We start from the raw sequence: 26,495 nt of genomic DNA, 5'->3' as shown, positions 1-26,495 counted from the left end.
ATCTGGGTCCTCATTTTACCTACCTTATAAAGGATGGAAGGCTGAGTCAACCTTGGGCCGGGCTTGAACCTGCAGTAATTGCAGGCTTTGTGTTCTTAATAACAGGCTTTACCAGCCTGAGCTATCCGGCCACTTATCTAAGTGATAATTATTTTCCAAGAATTCATAAATCAGACTGGTTCAAGCCACTAGGTTTCACTGATAGAGTAAAGCAAACGGTATGTTAAAAGCTTGCTTTCTCTCATATATGCCCACCATTTCTCCCAGTCATAGACACTGTAAGCAGTGAACAACTGGTTTATGGAAAACTTGCAACTTTTTTAATAGGGACTCTTCTGGATTGTGTGAAGGAAAAACTCAAAAGAGGTGTCCTTGTGAAAGGAAGTGTGGAAACCCATATTAACCCATGTTAAAGTCCAGCTTTGCATCTGATATAGAATCAGATCCATCCTTGGAATTAACATCTAGTGGATAGTTTTGGAAACCAATACATATAAACTTATCTCAAGGCACTGTTTGGCTCAATCAAAATTATCCCCATTCAGGACAATGTCCTTGCCAGCAACCTGACAAATACGTAATGGCAGTATGGAGCACAACTAACTTTCTTATACAAAGATGTAGGCATGTATCCGTCCATCATTCAGAGAACTGATCCTTATGATACAGCATGTCCCCAATGCTTGGTGCACTAAAGTAGGAAATTAGCAGTTCTGTTCAATCAACTATCAACTCCCATTAGCTTCTTTGGGAAATCGCTATATCTATGGAAAGATAACTCTAAATATAAGACTATCTTCTAACATCAGTAAATAGGAAAATATTAGAAACACAGGCTCAGTTCCTGTACAATGTTTGGCATCCCTACTTTGTCATCCTGGGATTGGCAACTCTAGCTGTAAGCGATCCTGAAGATTACCTCCGCCAAAAACTATATTTCCAGTGCAGTGGTGGGTTTCAAAATTTTTTACTACCTGGTTCTGTGAGTGTGGCTTGGTGGGTGTGGCTTAGTGGCAGGGGAAGAATACTGTAAAATCTCCATTTCCTCCCGATCAGTTGGGACTTGGGAGGCGGAGAATAGATGGGGGCAGGGACAGTCAGAATTTTTACTACTGGTTCTCCGAACTACCCAAAATTTCCACTACTGGTTCTCCAAAACTGGTCAGAACCTTTTGAAGCCCACCTCTGTTCCAATGGTGAAAATCCCATTTTTTTTATTACCGGTTCTGTGGGTGTGGCTTGGTGGGCGTGGCAGGGGAAGGATATTACAAAATCTCTATTCCCACCCAACTTCAGGGGAAGGATACTGCAAAATCCCCATTCCCACCCCACTCTGGAACCAGCCAGAGGTGGTATTTGACGGTTCTCCGAACTACTCAAAATTTCTGCTGCCAGTTCTCCAGAACCTGTCAGAACCTGCTGGATTTCACCGCTGAATATTTCCCTTAAATAAATGTATTTGTATTTCTATGCCTAATGTCGCACTTCAAAAAAGGGTAGGGCCGGGTAATTAATAATGTAAGAGAGAGGGAGGGACAGTCGAGATAGGTACTGGAGGTAGGTAGATGAATTAAAAATATCAATTAAAAATAACAATTTGAACAGTAACTTAACCCCATTTATAAAATATATGCTGACCTGGATGTGTCACCATCCAATCTTCTCTCAGGCAAACCATTCTCACATTTGTGCACGCACACACATAATTCTTCTCCCTTTTTCAATAGAAACAACAGAAGGAGACAACTGAATAGAGAGGGAGTGCAAGGAAAGGATAGTTGCATGGGGAGGAAAGATTTGAAAAAGGGTGAGGATAAAACTGGAAGGAGTTTGGGTGAAGGGGGAAGAAGAAAGCTTTTGTTTCGACATGACAGGAGCTGTTATGTTTAGCAGCTCCCACCATGAAAAAGCTAATCTTCCCAAAAACCTCCTGCAAGATATTTTCCTACAAATTTCTTGGTTCTCTAGAGCAGGGGTGTCCAAACTTGGTCCCTTTAAGACTTGTGGACTTCAACTCCTAGAGTTCCTCAGCCAGCTTTGCTGGCTGAGGGACTCTGGGAGTTGAAGTCCACAAGTCTTAAAGGGACCAAGTTTGGACACCCCTGCTCTAGAGCTTCTTCTATTCTTATCGGCTGAATGCAACAAGTAATTATCCTAATTATCTGGGATCAGGCGATTATTTACCTGATACATATTCATTAGACTTGCTTGAGAGGAACAGATGGGTAAAAGAATATACTTTATGGGACAAAGATGCACTAGAAGGATCTTTATTCCCTTAGTAGGTCCACTACTTCTAGGCTGCATTTGTGATGATGCTCTTCCGAATGTGTGAGAATAGCCACACGTAAAGAAACAGAAAAAGGAAGAGAAAAAACTCCCATGCTCTTGAAATTGGTTCTTTATTTTCTGACTCAACGAGTTTCAGATTGAATTAGTCCTTCAGGAGTACATAAACCTAACATACACTTAATCGAAGTTAAGTGTTAGGTTAGGTTCAACCTGGAACAAAGCACCTCCTTGGAAGCTAAACTGGGCAGTATCGGTGTAGATTGTGGTAGGGAATCCAAAATACCCAAGCCAGAGGCAGTTAGCCAGAGCCCTCAACAGATGCCAAGGTGTCTCCCAGATGGCAGCTTCAGTGTGGCTTGCTGGCAATCTCACAGTGGGCACAGGAAAAGAGAGCCTCTTCAGTGTAACCACAGGGGCCTCCTAGGGCTCTGGGAAATCCTTCTAGGATTGCTCCCACACTTGAGAGAAACAAGCAGGTCAAAAAAGCTCCTTTTGTATCATTAAGCTCTTTGGCATTGATGCCAAGTGGCTGAGAGAGTCAGTGACAAGCAAGAAGAGTCCTTTCGCATGGCATGTATTCTCTCCATGGCTGCCAGTAGACTAGGGAGGAGAGCAGGCTAGAAAAGCTATTTTTGTGCTGCTGGACTCCCCCAATTGCTCACCACCTCCAGAGGAAAATTAATAGTGGAGTAGGAGTGTCTGTGAAGATTCTCAGTCCTGGCTTTTTAAAAAGCAACTGGATTTCCTTGGGTTGTTGTTTTTTTCTCTTGAAAACCTTTCACTTCTCATTCAAGAAGTTTCTTCAATACTTCAGAGAACTGAAAAAGCTTTTTGGATGAGAAACGAAATGTTTTCAAGGGGGAAAAAAAACAACGAAGCCCAGTTGCTTTTTGAAAAGCACCTTTGGGACATATTGGAGTACCGTTGGTCTCCTCCTATAGGAGGATCTTATGGTACAAAAGGAGGAGTGGTACCAAAGGAGGTTGGAAGGACCAAATCTTTTGAAGGAGCTCTGTGGAAAAAGGCTGAGAGAAACTTTCTTGTAACCATGGCCAAAATGCTTTCAGACTAGGCAATATGGAGATCCTTAGTTACACACTAAGATTTTTCTGGATGCGAAGGGGGGCAACCATCATGAGAACATTTGAGTAGTATTGGGGAGAAAGCTGAGAGGAGTCTTCTCCTACCACATGGACCAGAGCAATTCAAGGCCATCCATTTTTTTTTATTTTTATTTTTTTTGCTGAGGTGAATTGGGGTGACCTCTTTGTTTCTGCAATATAATTGGGTAGCCTCCCTCAGCTAAGCAGCTCCATCAAAGGGCCATCTATAAACCTAGTGCCTCTTCACGAGAATCAAATAAGAAATAAGGCAACATATTTTGGAATTCTTAAAGATGTTTTAATAATATACATGTAAATGCTCCAAAATAGAACCAGTTTATGTAGTGCTTAGGGACCTGGTGGCTCAGTGGCTAAGATGCTGAGCTTGTTGATCGAAAGGTCGGCAGTTCAGCGGTACAAATCCCTAGTGCCATGTAACGGGGTGAGCTCCTGTTACTTGTCCCAGCTTCTGCCAACCTAGCAGTTTGAAATACAAGTAGAAAAATAGGGACCACCTTTGGTGGGAAGGTAACAGCGTTCTGTGCGCCTTTGGCGTTTAGTCATGCTGCCCACATGACCACGGAGACATCTTTGGACAGCGCTGGCTCTTCGGCTTTGAAACGGAGATGAGCACCGGCCCCTAGAGTCTGGAACGACTAACACATATGTGTGAGGGCAACCTTTACCTTTATGTAGTGCTTAAAGAAAGATGACAAGAATTCTAGAAGTCTAGAATAGAACAGAAGACTAGAAGATTAGAATTTTGGAAACCATGAATTCCTAGCACTTTCATAGGCATGAAATACATGGCATGACTTTGGGCCGGTCACTCTCTTTCAGCCTTAGGAAAAAGGTAATGGCAAACCATTTGAAATCTTGCCAAGAAAACTGTATGTATGTATTTGCCAAGAGTCAGTACTGACTGAAAGGCTCATACACTAAGACTACAGGAACAAATGTGTATAGTATTATATAAAGGTAATCCTTGATTAGTGACCAGTTGCTTAGCAACCGTTCAAATTTATGCTGGACCTCTCCAGGATACTTACAACCTGATTACAAAGTTCCAATAGCCAATAGACACACACACACAAACACACACACACACACAGAGTAACATGACGGCATTTTGGGCACAACCATCCTATATTTACAACCAAAGAAAGCATCCCAAGATCAGATGACCACATTTGGTTTTTGTTTCTCAGCAAAACCAACTCATAGTGAACAATTAATAATGCCTAACCTAGGGAACAATTAATACTTAATGGGTGAGTAGCTATTTTACAGTGACTGCGTTCACTTAACGCCCATCATAAAAAAAAAGTCAGTCATGTGGGTGATCCATTTTATGACTGTCCTGACTTACAACATGATACATATGTACATACAGATTGTGTATGTATGTCTATGCGTATAAAGCAGCATTTTTAAAAATATGTCCTTAAAAGAAAACTCTAATATGTTTTTGTCATCCCACTAATGCACAAAACAAAATCCTAACCATCTTCTTTCTTTTAAGAGTCATAGAAAAGAGAAAGCATTTTTTTTCTTGCTCATGTTTATAAGTAAAAAGATGCCTACTGTTACCAGTGTTATAATAGCCATGTAAATCAAAGCTGCAGCACAGAAATGAAAGCTCTTAACCCTTCCTTAATATGGTTGAAGTCAACAACAGAAGTGAAGAAAGCTCTCTGAAACTCTGAAAAAATTTTTTTACCTGATAAACATTACAGCAAAGGAAAAAAGAGGGCATCTCAATTGTGCCATCCTTAGAAAGATAAAAGATTTATAACAGAGTTATAAATCTAATTACATCTCATTAAAGATCACAAAAAAACCTATCTCATTAAAACTGTCTAATTTCAGCATCTTATGTAGTTTCCTCCTTTGTTTTTGTTTTTTAATCCTGTATCCTGTGAGCGTACTTTTTCAATTCCCAGAATATTGTCAACTGGAGTGTGTTTGCAGTTAATCAGTGGCTTACTAAAGAAGCACTTATCCTCCCATTCCAGATATGAATTAGAGTTTCCCCTATGACAGTGATGGCTAATCTTTTTGCCATCATCTGCCAAAAGCATGTGGAGCGGGGGGGGGGGGGGTTGTGCGATATGTGCCCACACCCATAATTCTATGCGCCCAGGCCCCCCACGTATCCACGTGCAACCCCACCCCGTACTCCCCCTGCTTTTGGCAAACAATGGCCCGGTGGGCCCGGTAGGCATGTTTTTTGCCCTCCCCAGGCTCGAGGCTTTCTAGGAGCCTGGGGAGGGCAAAAATGGCCTTTCCCGCACACCGACCCCCAATGGCCCTCCAGAGGCCAGAAACAGCCCGTTTGCTGGCTTCCGGTAGGACCAGAAGGCTCGTTTTGTGCTCTCCTCAGGCTCCAGAGCCTTTCTAGGAGCCTGGGGAGAGCGAAAAATGGGTCTTCCCCACCCCAGGCCTTCCGGAGGCCAGAAACAGTCTGTTTCCCTACTTCTGGTATGCCCAGAAGGCCCGAAAGTGCGCGCTGGAGCTGAGCTCGCGTGCCCATCAATATGGCTCTGCATGCCACCTGTGGCACATGTGCCATAGGTTCACCATCACGGCCCTATGGTCTTTTCAAGGGTCAAGTGATCGTAGTCATTGTAAAAATACATTCATCATAAAATATTAGATACAACACTTAATGATAAATGTCCAGAGGGAGGGCCTTCTCTGTGGGGGCTCCTACCCTGTGGAACGAAGTTCCCCCTGGACTTCGACAACTATCCGACCTTGGGACCTTTCGCCGCGAATTTAAAACCTATTTATTCCATCTTGCTGGACTGGCTTGATTTTTAAAAATTTTAATCTGCTTTTATGGGTTTTAAATTTTTGTAAATTTTATAGGGTGTTACTGTATTTTAAATTTGGCCAATTGAATAAGTTTTTTAAGGGTTGTTCTTAGTACTGTATGTGTTGTTCTTTTTGTATTTTATTTTGGCTGTGCACCACCCTGAGTCCTTCAGGAGAAGGGCGGTATACAAATTAAAACATCATCATCATCATCATTATTATTATTATTATTATTATTATTATTATTATTATTATTATTATTATTATTATTAATAATAATAATAATAATAATAATAATAATGTTATAATCCTGGATACTAAATAACCAATCAACATAAATCATACTACTACAGGGGTCTCCAACCTTGGCAACTTTAAGCCTGGAGGACTTCAACTCCCTCCAGGTTTAAAGTTGCCACGGTTGGAGACCCCTGTACTAGAATACTAAGTAATATTTATTATGGTTGCAGTGTCCCGGGGTCATGTGATACCTTTCGCGGCCTTCTGATAAGCAAAGTCAATGGACGAAGCCAGATTCACATGTTCCTAGCTTAACAACTGCAGCGATTCAACTTAACAACCGTGACAAGGAAAGGGGAAAATTCACTTAACAAATCTCTCACTTAGCAACAGAAATTTTGGGCTCAATTGTGGTTGTAAATTAAGGACTATCTGTATTCTATTTTGGAATGCATTTGAGGAATGCATTGTGACTACACGATTGGACTGGACACACACACCACTTGTATTGGTTGGTTGGAAGGGGGGAAGAATAAAGAAGGGGGAGCCATTTCTTCAGAAGCTCCAGGAGAGAAAATGGAAATGTCAATAAGGGAAAAATTATTTGCATTGCTGATGGACCATCAGCCCAGCTTAAATTGTGTCCATAGTTGCCTTTCCATACTGGAATGAAAAATGGACTCAAAGGGTTTGCGTTCAGCAGGAGTTACTGTTATCCAACTTTTTTTAAAAAAAATTATCCTTCCGGCTGCATAAATTAACATCTTTTTATCCCATGGCTAAGCTTTATTCCCTAGAGCTGACAGGTGAGTTCCGCTTATTTTATAATAATTGTTCTCTTTCTTTAGTCGCCCTAATATCCTTTCAGAAACACAATATAAAAGAATCTTTAATCTGTCCCCCTCCCTTCCTCTCTCAAATCTCCTTGCATGGAAATCTTCTGTTTTTCCAGTCACTGCGGTTGCAGATGTATTTTATTAGGAAAGAACAAGAGCCTCCATGGATAGATGAGAAGTAACAAGGAGAGAGTGTGAGTCGATGGGGCTACAGTCTCCTCAACGGCCCTTGCTGTCTCCCCTTCATTATGGGATTGTAGTGCTCTGGATATCACCTGAAGCCAGTGGTGAAATCCAACTTTTTTTACTACAGGTTCTGTGGGTGTGGCTTTGTGGGTGTGGCAGGGGAAGGATACTGCAAAATCCCCATTCCCACCCCACTCTGGGGCCAGCCAAAGGTGGTATTTGCCGGTTCTCTGAACTACTCAAAATTTCCACTACCAGTTCTCCAGAACCTGTCAGAACCTGCTGGATTTCACCCCTTCCTGAAGCTGATTCCTGCTGGAATAGATTTCCTACCCATCTCGGACCCTTGTTTAATAACAAGAGCAATAGCATTTATATTCTGCTTTATAATGCTTTAAAGCAAGGATGTCAAACTCAAGGCCCAGGGGCTGGATCCGGCCTGTGGGGCCGCCCTGGAAACGGCAAAGGACTGGCCCATAGTGCCTTTGCCAGCGAAAACAGAGTTTGGGAGAGACGCCTGTGACCCTCAGTGCAGGGATGAAATGCTCCCGGTTCAGACCGATTGGCCAATCCGGTAGCGATGGCTGTGGGTGGTTCGGAGAACCGGTAGCAAAAATCCCTTCCCCTCCCATGCCCAGCTGAGCCATGTGATCATCAGAGGTTTTTTTCTTACTTTTAAAAGCATTTTTTCTTCAGCCGAAAAAATGCTTTTAAAAGTAACAAAAAAGCCTCTGGGATCATCAGAGCCTTTTAAAAGCATTTTTTCTACAACCTCTTCAGCCTGCTTTTAAAAGACTACTCTGGCGATCCCAGCCGATTTACCTGATCATCAGAGGCTTTTAAAAGCATTTTTTTACAACCTCTTGGGGCCAAAGAGGTTGTAGAAAAAATGCTTTTAAAAGTAAAAAAAAAAAAGTTGGCCACGCCTACGCAGTCACATTACACCCCCAAGCCACGCCTACAGAAATGTTAGTAACAAATTTTACATTTCACCCCTGCCTCAGTGGCCCCATTTTCAGCCACGACATCCTCCTGCAGCTCTCTGCCAGTGAAAACGGAGCCCGGGTGGGCCAAGTGACATCAAGCTGGCCACACCTACCTTGACCATTCCTTCCCACCCCCAAGGTCAAACACAACCCTGATGTGGCCATCAATGAAATCAAGTTTGACTCCCCTGTGTTACAGCATCCTCAAAGCACTTTACCGAGTGAGCCTATTGCCCCCAACAATCTGGGTCCTCATTTTACCCACCTCAGAAGGATGGAAGTTTGAGTCAACCTTGAGCCAGTCAGGATCGAACTCCTGGCAGTGGGTAGAATTAGCCTGTAATGCTGCATTCTGACCACTAAGGGGCTAAACTATCTCTCGTGCTCTGAAGTAAAACCAATCACTGTAATACACATTCTAATACAGGTAGTCCTTGACTTACAACCACAGTTGAGCCAAAATCTTTGTTGCTGAGACAGCTGTTAAGTGAATTTTGTGCCATTTTACGACCTTCCTTTGCCATGGATATTAAATGAATCACTGCAGTTGTTAAGTTAGTAACACAGCTGTTAAGTGAATCTGACTTCCCCATTGACTTTGCTTGTCAGAAGGTTGCAAAAGGCGATCACGTGACCCTGGGACACAGCAACCGTCATAAATATGAATCAGTTGACAAGCGCCTGAATTTTGATCACATGATCATGGGGATGCAGCAATTGTCGTAAGTGGGAAAAACAGTCATGTCACTTTTTTCAGTACCGTTGTAACCTCTGGGCTGCAGAAAAACCTCTCTCCATGGAACCAGCCCCTAGTGCCTAAAATGTTGGGGGCCATTGATCTACTTTATGGCCCATTTGTGCCTTTGATTCCACAAGATGTCACACCCCTTGCCGAAGGAAGACAGCTGCAATTCTGCAGCAGACAGGATTGTATCAGTCGAAGAGATGGGAATAAAGATAAGACTAATGGATAAAAAAAATATCTCTCCTAAGAGGAAATATATTGACACTCTCCTGACTGTAGATATATTTTTATCCTCAGACAGTTCTGGCTTTCAGATGGAATTCTGGAACAGTGCCAGCATGATAAGTAAATTGCTTGATGCTCAGACTGCAGAATAATCTTCCACCATCTGTTCACACCTACCTTTCCCCAGAGATTTGATTCCAGGTTGCATTTAGATCTGGGCATTTAGTCTTTTAACTGCAGGGATCACTCTGTCATTTCCTTACCTAGAAAAGCTAGCTGAGCATGTAGCAGTCCAGCAGTTCTAATCAGTGGTGAAATCTGAACCGTTTTACTACTGGTTCGCTGGCTGCGTATGCATTGCGCGCATGCACAGTGTGTACCATCCACCAAATGCGAGGTGGGTGCGTGCGCAGTGAATGCCAAAAAGAGGCATGGGGTAAGTAGAACAGCGCACAGAGTGGTGGTGATCAGCTGTGGCACACAACCTTTTTTTTTTTTACTTTTAAAAGTATTTTAAAATGCGGCCGAAGAGGTTGTAGAAAAAATGCTTTTAAAAGGCTCTGACGATCCCAGCTGAGCTGCACGATCATCAGAGGCTTTTTTTTTTACTTTTAAAAGCATTTTTTTTGGCCGAAGAAAAAATACTTTTAAAAGTTTAAAAAAAAACCCTCTGATGATCGCGTGGCTCAGCTGGGCATGGGTGGGGGGGCAGGAATTTTTGCTATCAGTTCTACGAACCACCTGCCGCCATCACTACCGGATCGGGTGATCCGGTTCAAACCGGGAGCATTTCACCCCTGGTATAAACATAAACATAAACATAAACAAAGGAAGTAAGTACAGATAAATGGGGACAGTAAGACAGGGACGGTACGCATGCTGGTGCGCTTATGCACGCCCCCTTTATGGACCTCTTAGGAATGAGGTGAGGTTCATGGTAGACAGTGTGAGGTTGAAGCTCTGAGGGTTTGAGACTGTAACAATGGAGTCGGGTAGAGCATTCCAGGCATTGACCACTCTGTTGCTGAAGTCATATTTTCTGCAATTACCTTGCGTTTGTATTGATTGTTTGCCCGTGTATTACTGTGGTTGAAGCTGAAGAAGTTGTTGACAGGTAAGACATTGTAGCAAACAATTTTGTGTACTATATACTAGGTATTAATTTATGTTTCCCAATGGGTGGAAACTGATCAAGGAAAGAAGCAACTTAGAACTAAGGAGAAATTTCCTGACAGTTAGAACAATTAATAAGTGGAACGACTTGCCTGCAGAAGTTGTGAATGCTCAAACACTGGAAATTTTTAAGAAAATGTCTGAGATGGTGTAGGGTTTCCTGCCTGGGCAGGGGGTTGGACTAGAAGGCCTCCAAGGTCCTTTCCAACTCTGTTGTTGTTGTTGTTGTTGTTGTTGTTGTTGTTGTTGTTGTTATTATTGTTACGTCACCTGAAAACTTGATAGGTATTCACCTTTACCTTTTCATCCAAATCATTAACATACTGAAGACCAAAGGACTCAGCACTGATTTTTGTGGCACTCAACAATGTATCTTGATATATGAAATGAGAAAACATTGCAGGTAGTCCTTAAATTACAGATGTGATTGGGCCTGCAATTACAATCAAATGGTGACAGTCATTATGTCAGTCATCACATGACTGACTGATTTTACAAACTTGCAGAGGTCTTTATGTGAACCCTGTGGTTGTTAAGCAAACCAGTTTTCACTAAGGGGTGGGGTTTTTTGCTGAAAACTTAATAAATGCCGATTTCCAACAAGAACATCATAAATTATAGTAACATGATCATAGGATGACCATAAATGTGGGTTGATTGCTGAGCACACAAAATAAGGTCCTGTGACTTGGTGGGGGTTGGGGGATGGCAGCCATTGAATTTGGGTCGTATATAACTTTTTCAGGGACCATTATAACTTTGAACAGTTGCTAAGCAACCAGTCATAAGTTGAGTATTATCTGTAATGTGCATCATTTGAATAAGATTTTTGAATTATGTCTATTAGGGATGCTAGCTGATCAAACGATGAGATAAAGATAATCAGCAAAATTTATTCTTAACAATTTTTGGTGTCTTCTGTTTATTAAAGAAGACAGCAAGATAGCTCTCTAAAGAGATTTATTGTACGTCCTTCCCAGCTATCATTGTCTGTTTGGTTTGTAGCTTACTGGATCATCTCTTTTCCTTTTTCACAAATAGGAATAATATGTGCTCTTTCCTAGTCATCTACTTTACCAGTTCTCCAAAGTTTCTCAGAAATAATACATAAAAGTTCAGCTAAAGGATCAGCCTATATCTCTAGAATGCTAAAATGTAGTTCATTTGCCCTTAAATTTTTTTAAATCATTCACGGTGAAGAGCTATTCCCTCATCATGTGCCAGTCAATCTCTAGCAAATTGACCTATTCTAAGTTGTGGGCTCCTTGGTGCTCTCTGAGCTTGGTGGTTTTCTTGCAGACATTTTATTACCAAACTAGGTAACTTCATCAGTGCTAATAGAGAGTGGTTTTAATAAAGGAGAATATTTGTAACTCAGGGTTGACCTGGTGCTCTCAGTGCTAGCGACTAGCATTGATGATGTTACCTAGTTTGGGTAATGAACCCTCTGCGAGAAAACAAGCAAGCTCAGAGAGTACCAATGACCCCCTCAAAGAGTAGTTTGCTCGTATTATATATACTAGTGGCTTGCCTTGTCAGTTTTGATGGGAATGGTCTTGATAGTTCCTTGCTTAGGCTGGTGTTTACTTTTAGCTTGTTTGTCTACTGTTGGTAGTAATTTGATTATTTACTTCTTGATTGCTGGTCTAAGTGTTAATCTCTGCTCATCTGGTTATTGATTGCTGGTGAGGATGTGTTTACTAATTCTAAGCATTTCAGAATGCTTAGCAGGTCCTTTTCTCCAATTTTCTTCTTAACATCTACTGATTTAATTAAATCTTTCCTTTTGATTAGTATCGAATCTAGAATAGGCAATTCCCTTCTTCTCCAGCCAGCTAGAGAACGTTGTTAGCAAGGGAAATCATGACTTCCTTGGAAGGACCATGCTTGTTTCTCAAATTATTTCTCAAAAGCTGATGGAGTGAATTTTTCCTCCACTATATCCTTTTATGTCTCTTTGAAAGATCTGAATGTTGTGTTTGGAAGGCATAGTTCCATTTTCTTGGCTGGCTGGGTGAGAGTTCACACTAGTAACGCTAGTGCTTTTGTTTGCTTTTCCAATTATTTTAATACAGAAGCTATTTACAACATTGCAAGGTTCATTCATCTGAATTTCTGAGCAGGAAGAGGTGTTTTTAACATGCAGTAACGTAACAATCCTCCTAACTTTCCGTTGCCATTGTTCCTTTTGGAAGAAACCATACCCTTAATGATAAGATTCCAGTTAAGGGAATAGGATGTCATCCCATCAGGTCCTTATTATAACTACTGAATCATATTTGTCTTCCTGTACAAAAGGCTGAAACTCATAGTTATTTCCCGTAATTTTAATATTAATGTAAAGGCAAAGCCATGAACCTCCTCAGCCATTCCTGATTCTTCATTGAGTGGTTTAAGATGTCCCATATCAGCAATATCCCCACTTTTTACAGAGCACAAATCTTGATCTGAGGCCCTTAGCTCAGAGTTTTCATTCATAGATGCCTATCAGGATTCAGACTAGAGCCCTCTTAATTAACCTTGCCATAATTTTTGCCAACATGTTTTTATCCTTAGACGTACAACCCCATTTTATGTCAGCAGTTCATCATCTAGATAGGTCCAACCATGGTCCCAGAAACCAGATATCTCTCATCAACACCAGGTCCAGGTAGTCCTCGACTTACGACTGCAATTGAGCCCAACATTTCCCGTTGCTAAGCGAGACATTTGTTAAGTGAGCTTTGCCCCGTTTTACGACCTTTCTTGGCACAGTTGTAAAGTGAATCACTGCGGTTGTTAAGTTTGTAACATGGTTGTAAAGTGAATCTGGCTTCCCCTTTGATTTTGCTCGTCGAAAAGTTTCAAAAGGTGACCCCATGACCCCAGGGCACTGCAATCGTCATAAATATGACTCAGTTGCCAAGCGTCTGAATTTTGGTCACATGACCGTGGGGATGCCTCAATGGCCGTAAGTGTGAAAAATGGTCATGGTCATATTACCAAACTTTTTTCAGTGCCATTGTAACTTTGAAAGGTCACTAAATGAACTGTTGTACAGCGAGAACTACCTGTACTAACCCTGAGATTTTTGACTTCCTTTTCCGGTCCTCTTCTTTGTAGTGAAAGATTGGACTAGAACACCATCTAAACCTCTAGAGCAGGGATATCAAACTGGCGGCCTGCAGACCAGATGCATCATGTGCAGGCCACGCCCATCCCAGCTCCGCAAAGCCCAAAACACCACGATACATCACATGACGCAATCGAGTTTGACACAGCGGTGAAATCTGGCCGGATCTATCCGGCTCGCGCGAACCGGTAGCACTGGCGGCGGGAGACTCCTCCCACCTGCCTGGACATCATTACGTCCCATTTCTGACCCTCTGTGCATGTGCACAAGGCTCTGCGCATGCGCAGAAGAGGCAAGTGCCACATAGTGCGCGTGCATAGCTCCCGCGCGCTCTTATTCCCGAATCTGTAGCAAAGGTAAGTGGATTTTACCGCTGGTTTGATACCCATGCTCTAGAGCCGTGAGCATCCTTCCAAGATTTTCAATCTCTTTGGTAGCTGTCCTTTTTTGTAACATCTGTTCCAGCTTGGATTAGCTGAGAAAAAGTCATTGGTAGTAGACCAGATAAGTATTCCATGGTTTTTTCATTCCTAGTCCTGCCAGGCAGTACAGATAGTCCTCGATTTACGACCACAATTGAGCCCAACATTTCTGTTGCTGAGCGAAACATTTGTTAAGTAAGTCTTGTCCCATTTTACAGCCTTTCTCGCCAGAGTTGTAAAACTGAATCACTGCAGTTGTTAAGTGGTTAAGTAGCATGGTTGTTAAGTGAATCTGACTTCCCCACTGACTTCGCTTGTCAGAAGGTCGCAGAAGGGGACCACATGACTGCGGGACACTGCAACCGTCGTAAATATGAGTCAGTGGCCCATCCATGACCTGGATGACTGAGATTCTCCATAGACATTTCTCATGGTTGTGAATAATAATAATAATAATAATAATAATAATAATAATAATAATAATAATAATAATAATAATACTTTAATTTGTATACCGCCCTTCTCCCGAAGGACTCAGGGCGGTGAACAGGCAGATAAAATACAGACATACACAATAATTAAAACAACCCTTAAAAAACTTATTTAAATTAGCCCAAAAATTAAAATAATAAACACCCCCATAAAATTACAAAAATTTAAAAACCCATCACATTCAATTAAAATTACATTCAATTAAAATTATCATCAACTACCATAACCATCTACCCCAAAACTCTGAGAAGAAATACAGCTGCTGATTCTGAGCCATTCATTTACAGAGCATGTCACTGGCAACAGCACTGAAGGGAGCCAGCACATGTCTTGTATGCACATTTTGAAAGTTATATCGTCCTTATTTTAATCATTTAAATGCAGGGCTGCCTAACGAATGACTATAAACAGTATTTTTCATCCTAGAAGAAATGCCCTTTTGAGCAGAAAATTCCAAGGGTTGACTGAGGCCGTATTCAAAACCCAGCTACTATTTAGGTTATGCCTGCTGGGCAATCTATCTGTCACACATCCGAAGCCCAAGTCTTTGTGCTGCACACAACAGGCTGCCAGAGGGGTGGAAAAAAACACACAACATTGCTCTCCCACCTGCAAACAACACAGGCATCTGTATCATACTCCAATTACAGTTTCAGTGAGCGGGCTTTTTTTTCTTTCTTTTTTTAACTTACCACCTGACACACACACACACATTCAGCCTCCTTCTGCCAGCAGGCACCTGTGTTTGATCTTTAAATGGAGCAGAGATCATTTGAGAGCCATTCCAGACTTTCTCTTCCACTGCTCCCGGCCCCTCCTGCGTTCGCCCCCACCGCATTGCCATGATGTAAAGGTGGATCTCAGACAAGGGAGGCAGACGAGCAATAGATCTCTTTCTCGGCAAGCAATAATAATCTAAAGCTGAAGTCGGATTCCTGATTATTCCATGGAATAAAAGAATAAAAGGCGAGGCAAGGCAGATCTATTTGCAAGACTGTTGGAGATCTCCCGTTATTGCCATTATTATCACCTCTGTGTGTGTGTGTGAGTGTGTGTGTGTGTGTGTGTGTGTGGTTCACACACATACATATAATTTTTTCCTCCTTTGCCCAAGGAGTGGCAGAATAGTTGTATTAAAAGAAAGAGAGGGAGGGAGCAACAAAACCACAGAAGTTCATTCTAGCCCTGCCTTAGACATCAAAAACTAGCTCCGTGATTTGGGGCCAGTCAGTCTCTCTCAGCCCAGCCCACCTCACAGGGTTGTTGTGGGGAAAATAGGAGGAGGAGGAAGGAATAGTCGTCGTATTTGCCACCTTGAGGTATGAGTTAAAATAATAAAGGCAGGATAAAAATGTGTTTAAAAAATACAAAATTGGCTGCTCCTTGTGATGTCAGCAAATGTCTTTTCTCCAACCTGTCCTTCTCAGAGCAGATCTTTAAAAAAAACAATGTTTTTTTTACAACATTGAAATATTTAAAAAACTTACAAGCAAATCCACCCCCAATCCAAACACATGGACCTGAAATAATAACAAATGAAGAAGGGAGATTCCCTGAAATGTGGGGACAACGGGCTCCTACCAGATCTTTTTACACACTTGTCATCACTGTAACTGTTCAACTAAACACGATCTGAGGATCTGGTGTTCAAAAGAAGAAGAGGCATTGAGAAAAGACATGGAATGTCCGAAGAGGCAGGATTACACCTGTTGGAATCTCTCTGTACTGAAAAGATTCCATTTCTTGTTCCAGTACTAAAGTGAGCAGGCGGGAAACAGGAAAGATCATCCCTCTGGATAGAGTTGTTTATAAATCTTGGGGAAAGGACTAGGGCATGCCCACCCACTCTGATTTTTGCCTGCTAATTACTTTTTAAAAGAAGGTCCCCTGAGGGGGGGGAGGAGGAGGAGGAGGAGGAGGAGAAGGAGAAGAAGAAGAGGAGGGAGGAGAAGAAGAGGAGGAAGGAGAAGAAGAAGAAGAAGAAGAAGAAGAAGAAGAAGAAGAAGAAGAAGAAGAAGAAGAAGAAGAAGAAGAAGAAGAAGAAGAAGAAGAAGAAGAAGAAGAAGAATATTTTAATTTGTATACCGCCCTTCTCCTGAAGGACTCAGGGCGGTGAACAGGCAGATAAAATACAAATACACACAATAATTAAAAACATCCCTTAAAAAACTAATTTAAATGCCCAAATGTTAAAATAACATACTCCCCCATAAAATCACAAAACTTTAAAAACCCAGGAGGAGGAGGAGGAGGAGGAGGAGGAGGAGGAGGAGGAGGAGGAGGAGGAGCTTTGTCGGTTCTGGCTAATGACCAGATGATTGCAAAGAAATATGGTCCTCCAAACCCTCCCCCATCCTGTCAGAATTAATCCTTTCATAACTCCGACCAGAACTGATGAAGCTTCTTGGATGTGAAACAAAACGCCATCTTCTTCTTCCTCAGGCAACACACACATACACACACACCTCATCTAGTTGCCTTTTGAAAAAGCACCTTTGAGACAACCTGGATGACTGACAATCTCCACAGACATTTTTTTTTAAAGAAGGTGTGTGTGAACTGCATTTTGCTTTGATTTTTTTTTCCAGTTTTGCCCACGCTGCCCTTTCAGGTGCTTCTTCTATTACCCTTGGCATGTTTTAAAAGACTTTTTAAAGATGTTTTTGCCATAGCAGGTGGCAGCACCTAGCCCAGGGGTCTGCAACCTTAAACACTCAAAGAGCCATTTAGACTCGTTTCCCACAGAAAAGAAAACACTGGGAGCCACAAAACCCTTCCAGTGCCCGACTATTTCTTGAGTGGCCACAAAACTAGCACATGTAGTTGAATTAAACGTTCTGTTTTCTTCTTAAACTTGTTTTTTCTTGGATTTATCCATGGTTGGCCTACCAGGGGTTGAAAAGCTCAATAAATCGTGTGCCAGCAGTTGTCGCACATTGGTGGTTGTGATGATGGTTTGAGTGACAGGGAGCAGAAGGGGAAAAAGAGCCACATGCGGCTCCAGAGCCACAGGTTGCTGACCCCTGACCTAGCCAAACTTGACTGCTTTAAAAAAAAAAAAGATAAGGAGAATACCAGGAAACTCCAAGGCTGTAGACTAGATTGGGAAGTCAAAACAATGGAAGACTTTGTTCAAAAACAAAAAACCCTCCATGGATGAATGCATCCGTGTAAGTTGCCAAAAGGCAAACTGGATGTTCTACCATGCTTGGTTGAAGGTCACAGAAGAACGTGGTCAGGGGGACAGTGTCACAATATACTGAAGCTGCTGAAGACTTTGAACCGATTCTGAAATTTTACAGGGCTGGATTGTTAAGTGTGTATAGCTTATTGTTAAAATGGATGATCACAACTCGCAAAGATTTCGTTTGAAGATAGTCTTCTCAGTTTATCCTTCTTGCCCCAAGTTCCAACCTTTGTGTAAATTTAACATATTGTCCACCAGACTGATTTACTTAAAAGTGGCATTTGGAGCTAGGAACTACTAGCTGCTCTTGGAAGAGTCAAGAAGGGGGAGTCTGGCAGTCAGGCAGAATTCTAGTTCCCATGGTAACATCCTGGTATGTTTCCTGGGTGACAGAGATGCTCCAAATTACGTACCTTTTAGATAGTGTAGAATATGTCAGGTTGTGTTTCGGTGTTTGCCGCTTAGCTTTTTAGAGCAGAAGGAAGACTTTTTAGGAGGAAAACTTCTCAACCGTCATCACCACTCCCTTTAAACAACAAAAGCCCCATTTTTGTTTTTAAGGCATTTCAGACATTGTTTGGACTTTGGTCTGCTTCTTTGGCTCAGTTAAAAAACAAAACCAAACCCTAGGGTCATCATCTTCCTGGGAAAAGTCATATCAGGGGGGCCTGCATATCAGGTCGTGATGTTAATAAGATGACATCGTGATGATTCACAATCAGTCAAGATGTCTGTGGGTTGATGTCACCAAGGACAAGTGAAATAGCTTTCAGAAGCTTTATTGTTTCTACTACAAATAGCTCAAGGCGGTGAATATATCCTTCTGTTTTCTCCCACAACAACAACCCTGTGAGTTGGCTGAGAGAGTTGGCTGTGAGGTGAAGTTGGCTGAGAGAGAAGTCACCCAGTTGTCTTCTCACTGTACACTGTACACCGTACACATAGGATATTTATCTTCACATTGAGCTTTAAGGGAGTTTTTGGAATAATTTTTTGCTGTTGGTGTAGCAAGTGGGCAGCTATGGAGATCTTTTCAGTAACCATCATTTTATATACCTAAAATTCCTTCAGTGTCCATCGGAGTATTCGCGGGGAGTCTATGTGTCAAAGCAATCAATTTAGCAACCATGATTGCAGACTTAAAAATCCTACTTGTTTTATGGGTCCATACACAAGGCACATAAAATCAAAGCATTCATATAACGCACATATAAAGGGCTGGGATTTTGATCATATAGTCAGAAACTTCATCTTGTCTTTCTCTCTCTCTCTCTCTCTCTCTCTCTCTCTCTTTCTTTCTTTCTCTCTCTCTCCCTCCCTCCTTCTCTTTCTCTCTCACACACATATTCTCTCTCTTCCTCTCTTCTCGCTTTCTCTCTCACACATACACATATTATTTCTCTCTCTCTCTCTCTCTCTCTCACACACACACACACATTTTCTCACTCTTTACCTCCCACTTGCTTTCCCCCCACTCTTACACACACACACACACACACACACACACATCGCTGCAGATGCCCCTGAAGTTCCTAGAATTTCAGGCTGTTTTACATTATTTAACTGGGGGCACAATTATAAATTGTAACAATCTCTCCCTGTGGGTAAATAAAATGGTAGTTACCTACTTTATCAAGAAACGCAGCTTCTTCCTGCAGTGGTTGGGAAAAAACAAAAGAAGAAACAAAAGCTTTTTTTTTTTTAGAAATAAATGAATAATACAACAAAAGAAGACTATCGTATACTATTTATGTACCACTGTAACTCCCTTGTCTCTTTGTCACCTTGAACTGAGTGAAGGTGACAATTTTTGAACCCGGGTATACCTCAAATATGCTAACTTAACATTAACGTGTCCCAAAACCATCACTCCCACAAGATTGAAATTTCAAGGATCTTTAGACCAGTTGCAGTGGCAAAGTTGTGGCAATTGCCATGCCATCACGTCACCCTGCGATACTGCTTTTTTTTTTTTTTTTAGCAGTGATTGCATGACCCTAATTTCCAGCGCTCCCTGCCAACTTCCCACAAGTGAAGTCAATGGGGAAATCGGCAGGAGATCGGAACTCGCTCCTGTTCTCACTGGTTTTTTTTAAATACCCGGACTGTAGTTAATCTGTGCCTCTGTTTAGATAAGGGAATATCTCTGAAGCAGTGAGCCAAGGGGTCAGGGGTTGCCTAGTCAAATCGAAAGCTGATTACGTATTATAAAACGTAGGAGAGGGAATTATGCAAACTCCTACTATTTCAAACTAGCTCTAATACAAGAGGCTTAATTTTGTCTCCAACATTTTGAGAACATGGTCTCGGTTGGGGCTTCCAGATCTGGGCTGCATAGACCCCCAGATGATCACAAAGAGATACAGACAATAACCCCCTGCTACAGTATGGTAGTCATCCAAATTTTGACTGCCAGATAGCAATAGCATAGCACTTAGACTTATATACCGCTTTCCAGTGCTTTGCAGCCCTCTCTAAGCAGCTTAGGGGACGTGGTGGCTCAGGGCCTAGGACGTTGAGTTTGTCGATCGAAAGGTTGGCAGCTCAGCGGTTCGAATCCCTAGTGCTGCCGTGTAACGGGGTGAGCTCCCGTTACTTGTCCCAGCTTCTGCCAACCTAGCAGTTTCAAAAGCACGTAAAAATGCAAGTAGAAAAAATAGGGACCATCTTGGTGGGAAAGTAACAGTGTTCCGTCCGCCTTTGGCGTTGAGTCATGCCAGCCACATGACCACGGAGACATCCTCTGACAGCGCTGACTCTTCGGCTTTGAAATGGAGATGAGCACCGCCCCCTAGAGTCAGGAACGACTAGCACGTATGTGCAAGGGGAACCTTTACCTTTTACCTAAGCGGCTTACAGAGTCAGCCTATTGCCCCCAACGACCAGATCAGGTTACATGAATCAGATTCAGTTACATGGACCTGGGTGAGGTTCAAAAATATCTGTTGCTTGTTTACAGGGATTATTGAACCCTGGGCATTTAAACCTGGGCATTTAAACTCCAGTGAGTTCTGATAAACATTAACCTCTGTTTCCTTTTCACAATTTGGAGCACTTCCGCCTAGCTACCGGCTCCATCCCTGAAACTTTCCACGTTGAACACAAGTCTCCTCCTTTCTGTTTTGGCAAAGTTGGAGATGATTCCTGAGCTCACCAGCATTTTCTCCAGCTTCCTAAAAGACAGGGGTGAAAAAGTTACCCTCCAAATGCGAGACCACCACCCCCCACATTTGGTCTTGCAGCAAGGGGAAAAAAAGGAAAAGAAAAAAACAGGTCTGCCTGCAAAAAGCCTGACAGAAGGAGATCGCGGAGTTCCAAGGATGTCACAGTTGGGAGGTGGAGATTGGCCAGACATCCTGCCAATTATCACCTGGGCCACCTCCAAGACCCTCTTAGCTTCAAATTCAGCTGCCAGTTTGAGTTGGTTTGGCTGCCTGAGGCCAGCAGGGTATGAATGCCGATGCATGATGCCAGTCCAGAGCAACCGCCATGGAGAAAGGGCCTCGGAAATGCCCCTTTTGTGAAGAGTCCTGGATAGGTTTTGAAATTTCAAATAATCTTTCAGCCACGAATCGGGTCAAAATATTTAAATCTGGAGATGGTTAATTTCACCCGATTAAGATACCACATGTCCTTGACTTATGACTGGTCACTTTGCGGCCATTCAAAGTGATGACAGACACCCCCTCAAAAAGCTACTTATGACCCACCTTTGAAGATCCAGCATCTCCCCCCCACCCCACAGTCATATGATTGCATTTTGGGTGCTCGGCAACCATCCCACATTTACAGCTATCTGCAGCATCCCACATCCCATGACTATGATTTGTGACCATTTTGCCAGAAACTGACATTTGCTTCCAGTTTCTGGCAAAAACCACCCCAAAGTGAACATTTATGATCTTTGCAAAAATCTGTAATATCAAGCCTGATCACATGGTGACCCACCTAGCAACTGTTATCAGTTGTGACAGTTGTAAGTCATAGCTTGAGGATTACCTGTATCTCATCGCAATCATGTCATAAGCCTTGAGATGCTTCCGGGTTGGAAGGATTAGCCAGCAACATCACTGTTTCCCAGGGGACGCCCAGTTGGGGCTCCCTTCATGTCTCCTGCAGGAACTGGTTCGAAGGACGGGAACTCACCCACCCCACAGCAGCACACTGGTCTCAAACACGGGCTTGCTAACCTACAATCCAGTATCCTAACCATGAGAGCCCCTGTACTCCGGGTCGACCTGTAAAGAGAAGCAGACTGTTGTAGTCATTCAACAGTGACTACAACAGTCTGCTTCTGAAGTGCTGACCTCAGGCTTGAGAGAGCCTGGTTCAAATCCATCCTCTGCCAGGGGGCAACTTTAAGCGAGTCGGTTTTGCTCCATTCAGCCTTCCTTACAGAGTTGTTGTAAGAGGAGAGATTTTTTTATATATATATACAGTATGTCACTATGAGCTCCTGGGGAAAAGGCAGGCTGCAAATCAAACAAATAATAAATAACTTGATTTGTTCCCCTCCCCACTTAGCCTTCGACTATGCCTCTCCTTTTACCCCATTTGACTTTGCTCATTGGTCTTCTGTCTTTTGAGGTAACATTCCTGCTATACTTCCAGTTTGTCTGCCATGCTGGTTGAAACAGGCAGGCCAGGAATACCAGCTTGGTTATAAAAAAAAAAAAGAAGGGAGGAAAGGGTGATCAGCTAATTAAAATAAAAAAACACAGCATTCAGCTACCTGCAGAAACTAGATTACACTATTGTTCCCAAGGTCTCCTTCTGGGAAGAGCTAACAATTTAGCCAAGACCCTTTACTGCTGTACCTCAAACTGCCATTTGTTCTATTGGCAATAAAAAGGTTTATCACCATGGAAAGCTTCACATGCTCAATTTCTGTAGGACCAGCTGGCCCACCCTACCCATAACAGAGCCGACAACTAATAAAACAACAATAAAACCCCATCATAATGTAATAAATGACTCAAAACGTGGAGGTGATGCCAGTAATGCTATTCCGCAGTCGGCATAAGTCATCCTTAAAATCTCAAAGCGCAGCGTAATCGAGCACGACAGGCATTTTGACAAATAAAATCACAGGCTCCCGGCAGGGATCCAGCAAATTGCAGAGGCCACTGCTTAAGCGGCAGGATTGTGGGGAAAAGCCTCAGGTGTTTTTCCAGGCAGCATCTGACCAGGGCTTGCTGTATGTGCTCCACGACACCTGCTTTTCCTCTCCAGCCCTTGGTGAGCCAAGCCAACTTTGGGATCCCTGGGGAAAAGATCACGGACTGCAGTTGAGCGGGTGGATAGAGTAAGCCAGAGGTCTGCAAACCTGGCTCTTTTAAGACTTGTGGACTTCAATTCCCAGAGTTCCTCAGCCAGCTTGCTGGCTGAGGAACTCTGGGAGTTGAAGTCCACAAGTCTTAAAAGAGCCAGGTTTGCAGACCCCTGGGATAAGCTGTCCATTGGTGGGCCAGAATTGAAGTTTTGCCCTGTTTTTAATACTTGAAGCTTCTGGAAAACCTGCTTGTTTTACTCTAGCTTTTGGGCTACAGTTTACTACATGGGTCGTCAAACTACGGCCCACAGGCCGCATGCGGCCCACCAAAGCCATTAATCTGGCCCGCGCAGAATCATGAGGCTGCCCCGCCCACATTGCCGTGCCCACCCTCTGGCCAAGCGCAGGACTTACCTTCGCGAGCCCCGAGGGTTGGAACTGAAAGGTCAGTTTTGGCCTGCAGAGACATTCTGGAGACAGGGGAGGTGAAAAACGGGGCACACAGATGCCCCAGGAGGCCAAAAAATGGGCGAAAATGGTCCATTTTTTGGCCAAAAAACCAGGCCATTTTTGCTTGTTTTTGGCCTGCAGAATGCTGCTGGAGGCAGGGGGGGGGGTGAAAAATAAAACACTCCCAGGAGCAAAACAAATTAAAGTTTAATTTGTGTGCATTGCTTAATTGGCCACGCCCACCCAGTCACATGACTACCTGGCCACGCCCACCCTGCTGGTCCCCCCCGTCCCCCCCAACAGCCTGAGGGACTGTGAATTGACCCCCCGTTTAAAAAGTTTGAGGACCCCTGGTTTACTGAGATGGGGCAAACTTCAAGATTGTATTGTTACGTTGTTATTGTTAAGTTGGGGTGGGAAAGCCACAGTTGGCATTTCATGGTGGCCGAGGGCTGCAAAAAGGAACAACATCAAATATACAAGCAAGGCTACAGTTAGGGAAAGATTCTTGGGGTTGTCCTAAAGGTGGTGTGTGCCTATTTGAGGGCTTACAGAACGGGTCTATGACAATTCACCACAGCCAACTCGCCATGGCTATCTCGCCATAGGACAACTCACTGCTGGACAAAAGCTACACTAATACCAAAGAAATGGTAGAATAAAATCATTAAAGAAAGGATGCAAACGGAGGGACAGAATGAAATGTGAATGGCAAAAATTAAAATATTTTTTTAATTTTAAATAATTAAATATAGTTGTTAAACTAACCCGCAGCGAGTTGGCCATGATGAGTTGTCCCGCGGGGAGTTGGCCGTGGCACATTGGCCACAGCACATTGGCTATGTCAAGTTGTCCCATTTCCTTTCAGAACAGCTGACATCTGTCTCCCAAGTGGCAGGACGGCTGGCCATCAGCTTTCAGCTGTCCCGGTCAGGAGGGGTCTTAAGGGCCATAGAAAGGGTCTTTGGCTGGTGGTAGCTTTGAGACTCTAGATCAGGAGTCACCAACCTTAGTAACTTTAAGACTTGTGGACTTCAACTCCCAGAATTCGTTAACCAGCTTTGCTGGCTGAGGAATTCTGGGAGTTGAAGTCCACAAGTCTTAAAGTTGTCAAGATTGGAGACCTCTGCTCTAGATGGTCTGTCCTTGCTAACTGTAGCCATAGATTCAGGATTGAGTATAGCCTTACCCTTTACCCTTATATCATTCCAGAGGTGCTTTCCCTCCCATGATATGTCTTATTTATCTTAACAATTGCATAGAAAGAACTAATCAAGCAGACAGAGACAGACAGACTCAATAGCTGACAAAAATGCCAAATCCACTCTAAATATCTGGGTGAATGGGTGATCAGCTCTAATAATAATAGAAATATATGAAAACTACAAAAAAAAAAATACAGCTACCTAAGTTAACCACTGAACTCTCCAACAAGGCTGAATCTTAGCAATTTTGCTAATCAAACAGGATGGGTGGTCCAGCACATTGAAGGGCCCCAGGTAATGCAGAGAGAAGCACAAAGGAGAAGTGCAGAAATTGGAGCTAGCCCTCTCACGCACTCCTTCAGTCACATGTGGGAACAGCCTCTGTCTATTCTGTACTATATGTAACAACAAGTGCATTGCACCTCAGGTTAGAAATCAAAAGATTGTGAGTTCTAGTCCTGCCTTAGCTGTGAAAGCCAGCTCTGGGTGACCTCCCTCTTTCAGCTAAACTCACCTCTCATGGTTTTTGTGGTGGGGAAAAACAGGAGGATATATTCACCACCTTGAGCTATTTGTAGTAATAATAATGATGAAATAAATAAAATTCAGGGAGACAGTGAAAAGATATTTCTATTGCAAAAATAGCCTAGAATTCTAATTTGTGTGTTTATTTTACCATGCCTTTAACTTCTGTCTTTTCCTTCTTTGTCCCTACTTTTTCACCCTAGAAATCGATGAAGACCGGATCCCCAACCCGCTTCTGAAGGTATATATTCCTGCTGTTTTCAGACTTGAACAATGGAGTTGATTTATGCATTTAACAGAATAATACTGTGATACATGAAAGCCATCCAGGATGATGATAGGGGAATACATTTCATGTATGAATGTACACGCTTCCTATGAAAAAATATTTACCAAGAACTAAAAGTAAAAGACAAAATTTCAGAATGCCAGGAAGAACAAAGTGTGAGTGCCACCCACAAAGGCTTCATTGGACTGGAATGAGTTTTATTGTCATTGCTTTAATTAATAAGCTTTAATAATGGAAAAAGATGGAATTAATTTTACGGCTACTTAAAGTCTCCCAATGAACGCCAGCTGGCAGCACAGGAAATCTAGCCCTTTGCTGCCCCCCTGTGGTTGTCTAGATTTTCCCAACCCTGATTTGTAGCCTCAATTGTATTTCTGAGATGATCTGCATGTCTGATTCTGAAGGGACAAGAGGACAAACTAGACAAGAAGCTGATGCTCTTTACCCTGTGTTTTTTCCCCATTGTTCCATGGGAATGGGAAGAATTATAGACCTCTGCAGATCATAAACTTGAAAAAAAAGGGAATACAGGCAAAGAGGCTTGGGCTGGTTCTAGCTTGTCAACCCAAAGGCATGAGCCAAGAAAATGGTAATCACCAGATTATGTGCCCATCACAAAGAAGAAGCTGGAATTCCAGATCTTCGAGGACTTTTTTTTCATTCATTGTTTCATTCTGTAAGTAGCAAGAGCTAGATGCACTACATGGCTAGAAGATATATATACCGTTGGAAGAAATATCCATCTGGGTTCAGTTCCAAGTGGGGAAAAAGACACTGGAAACATGGAGACTGCTTGGAAAGATGGTTTAATGGTGGTCAGGATCACATGGCTTGAGTTCCTGAACAGAAAAGGGATGAGATCCTGTGCGCTCCCTGGCTTTATGCTTTCTCTGAGCTTTGAACTTCCTGGGGCACAGGAAGAGTATCCTGATTAGTTG

The 26,495-nt window shown here is 42.7% G+C and overlaps 1 protein-coding gene across 1 annotated transcript in view; it reads left to right on the top strand.

Annotated features, from left to right (window-relative positions):
- Positions 1–26,495, top strand: part of PPP1R1A (protein phosphatase 1 regulatory inhibitor subunit 1A) — a 117,655-nt gene that overhangs the window by 69,269 nt on the left and 21,891 nt on the right. The window contains exon 3 of the mRNA XM_058167945.1: positions 25,472–25,509. Within this exon, the coding sequence (XP_058023928.1) occupies positions 25,472–25,509 (38 nt within the window). The remainder of the gene's footprint in view (positions 1–25,471; positions 25,510–26,495) is intronic.

This window comes from Ahaetulla prasina, chromosome 2 (assembly GCF_028640845.1).
Source record: "Ahaetulla prasina isolate Xishuangbanna chromosome 2, ASM2864084v1, whole genome shotgun sequence".
In the NCBI taxonomy this organism is placed as follows: domain Eukaryota; kingdom Metazoa; phylum Chordata; class Lepidosauria; order Squamata; family Colubridae; genus Ahaetulla; species Ahaetulla prasina.
The sequence above is the reverse complement of the archived record's forward strand: the minus strand, read 5'-3'. Positions and strand labels throughout refer to the sequence as shown.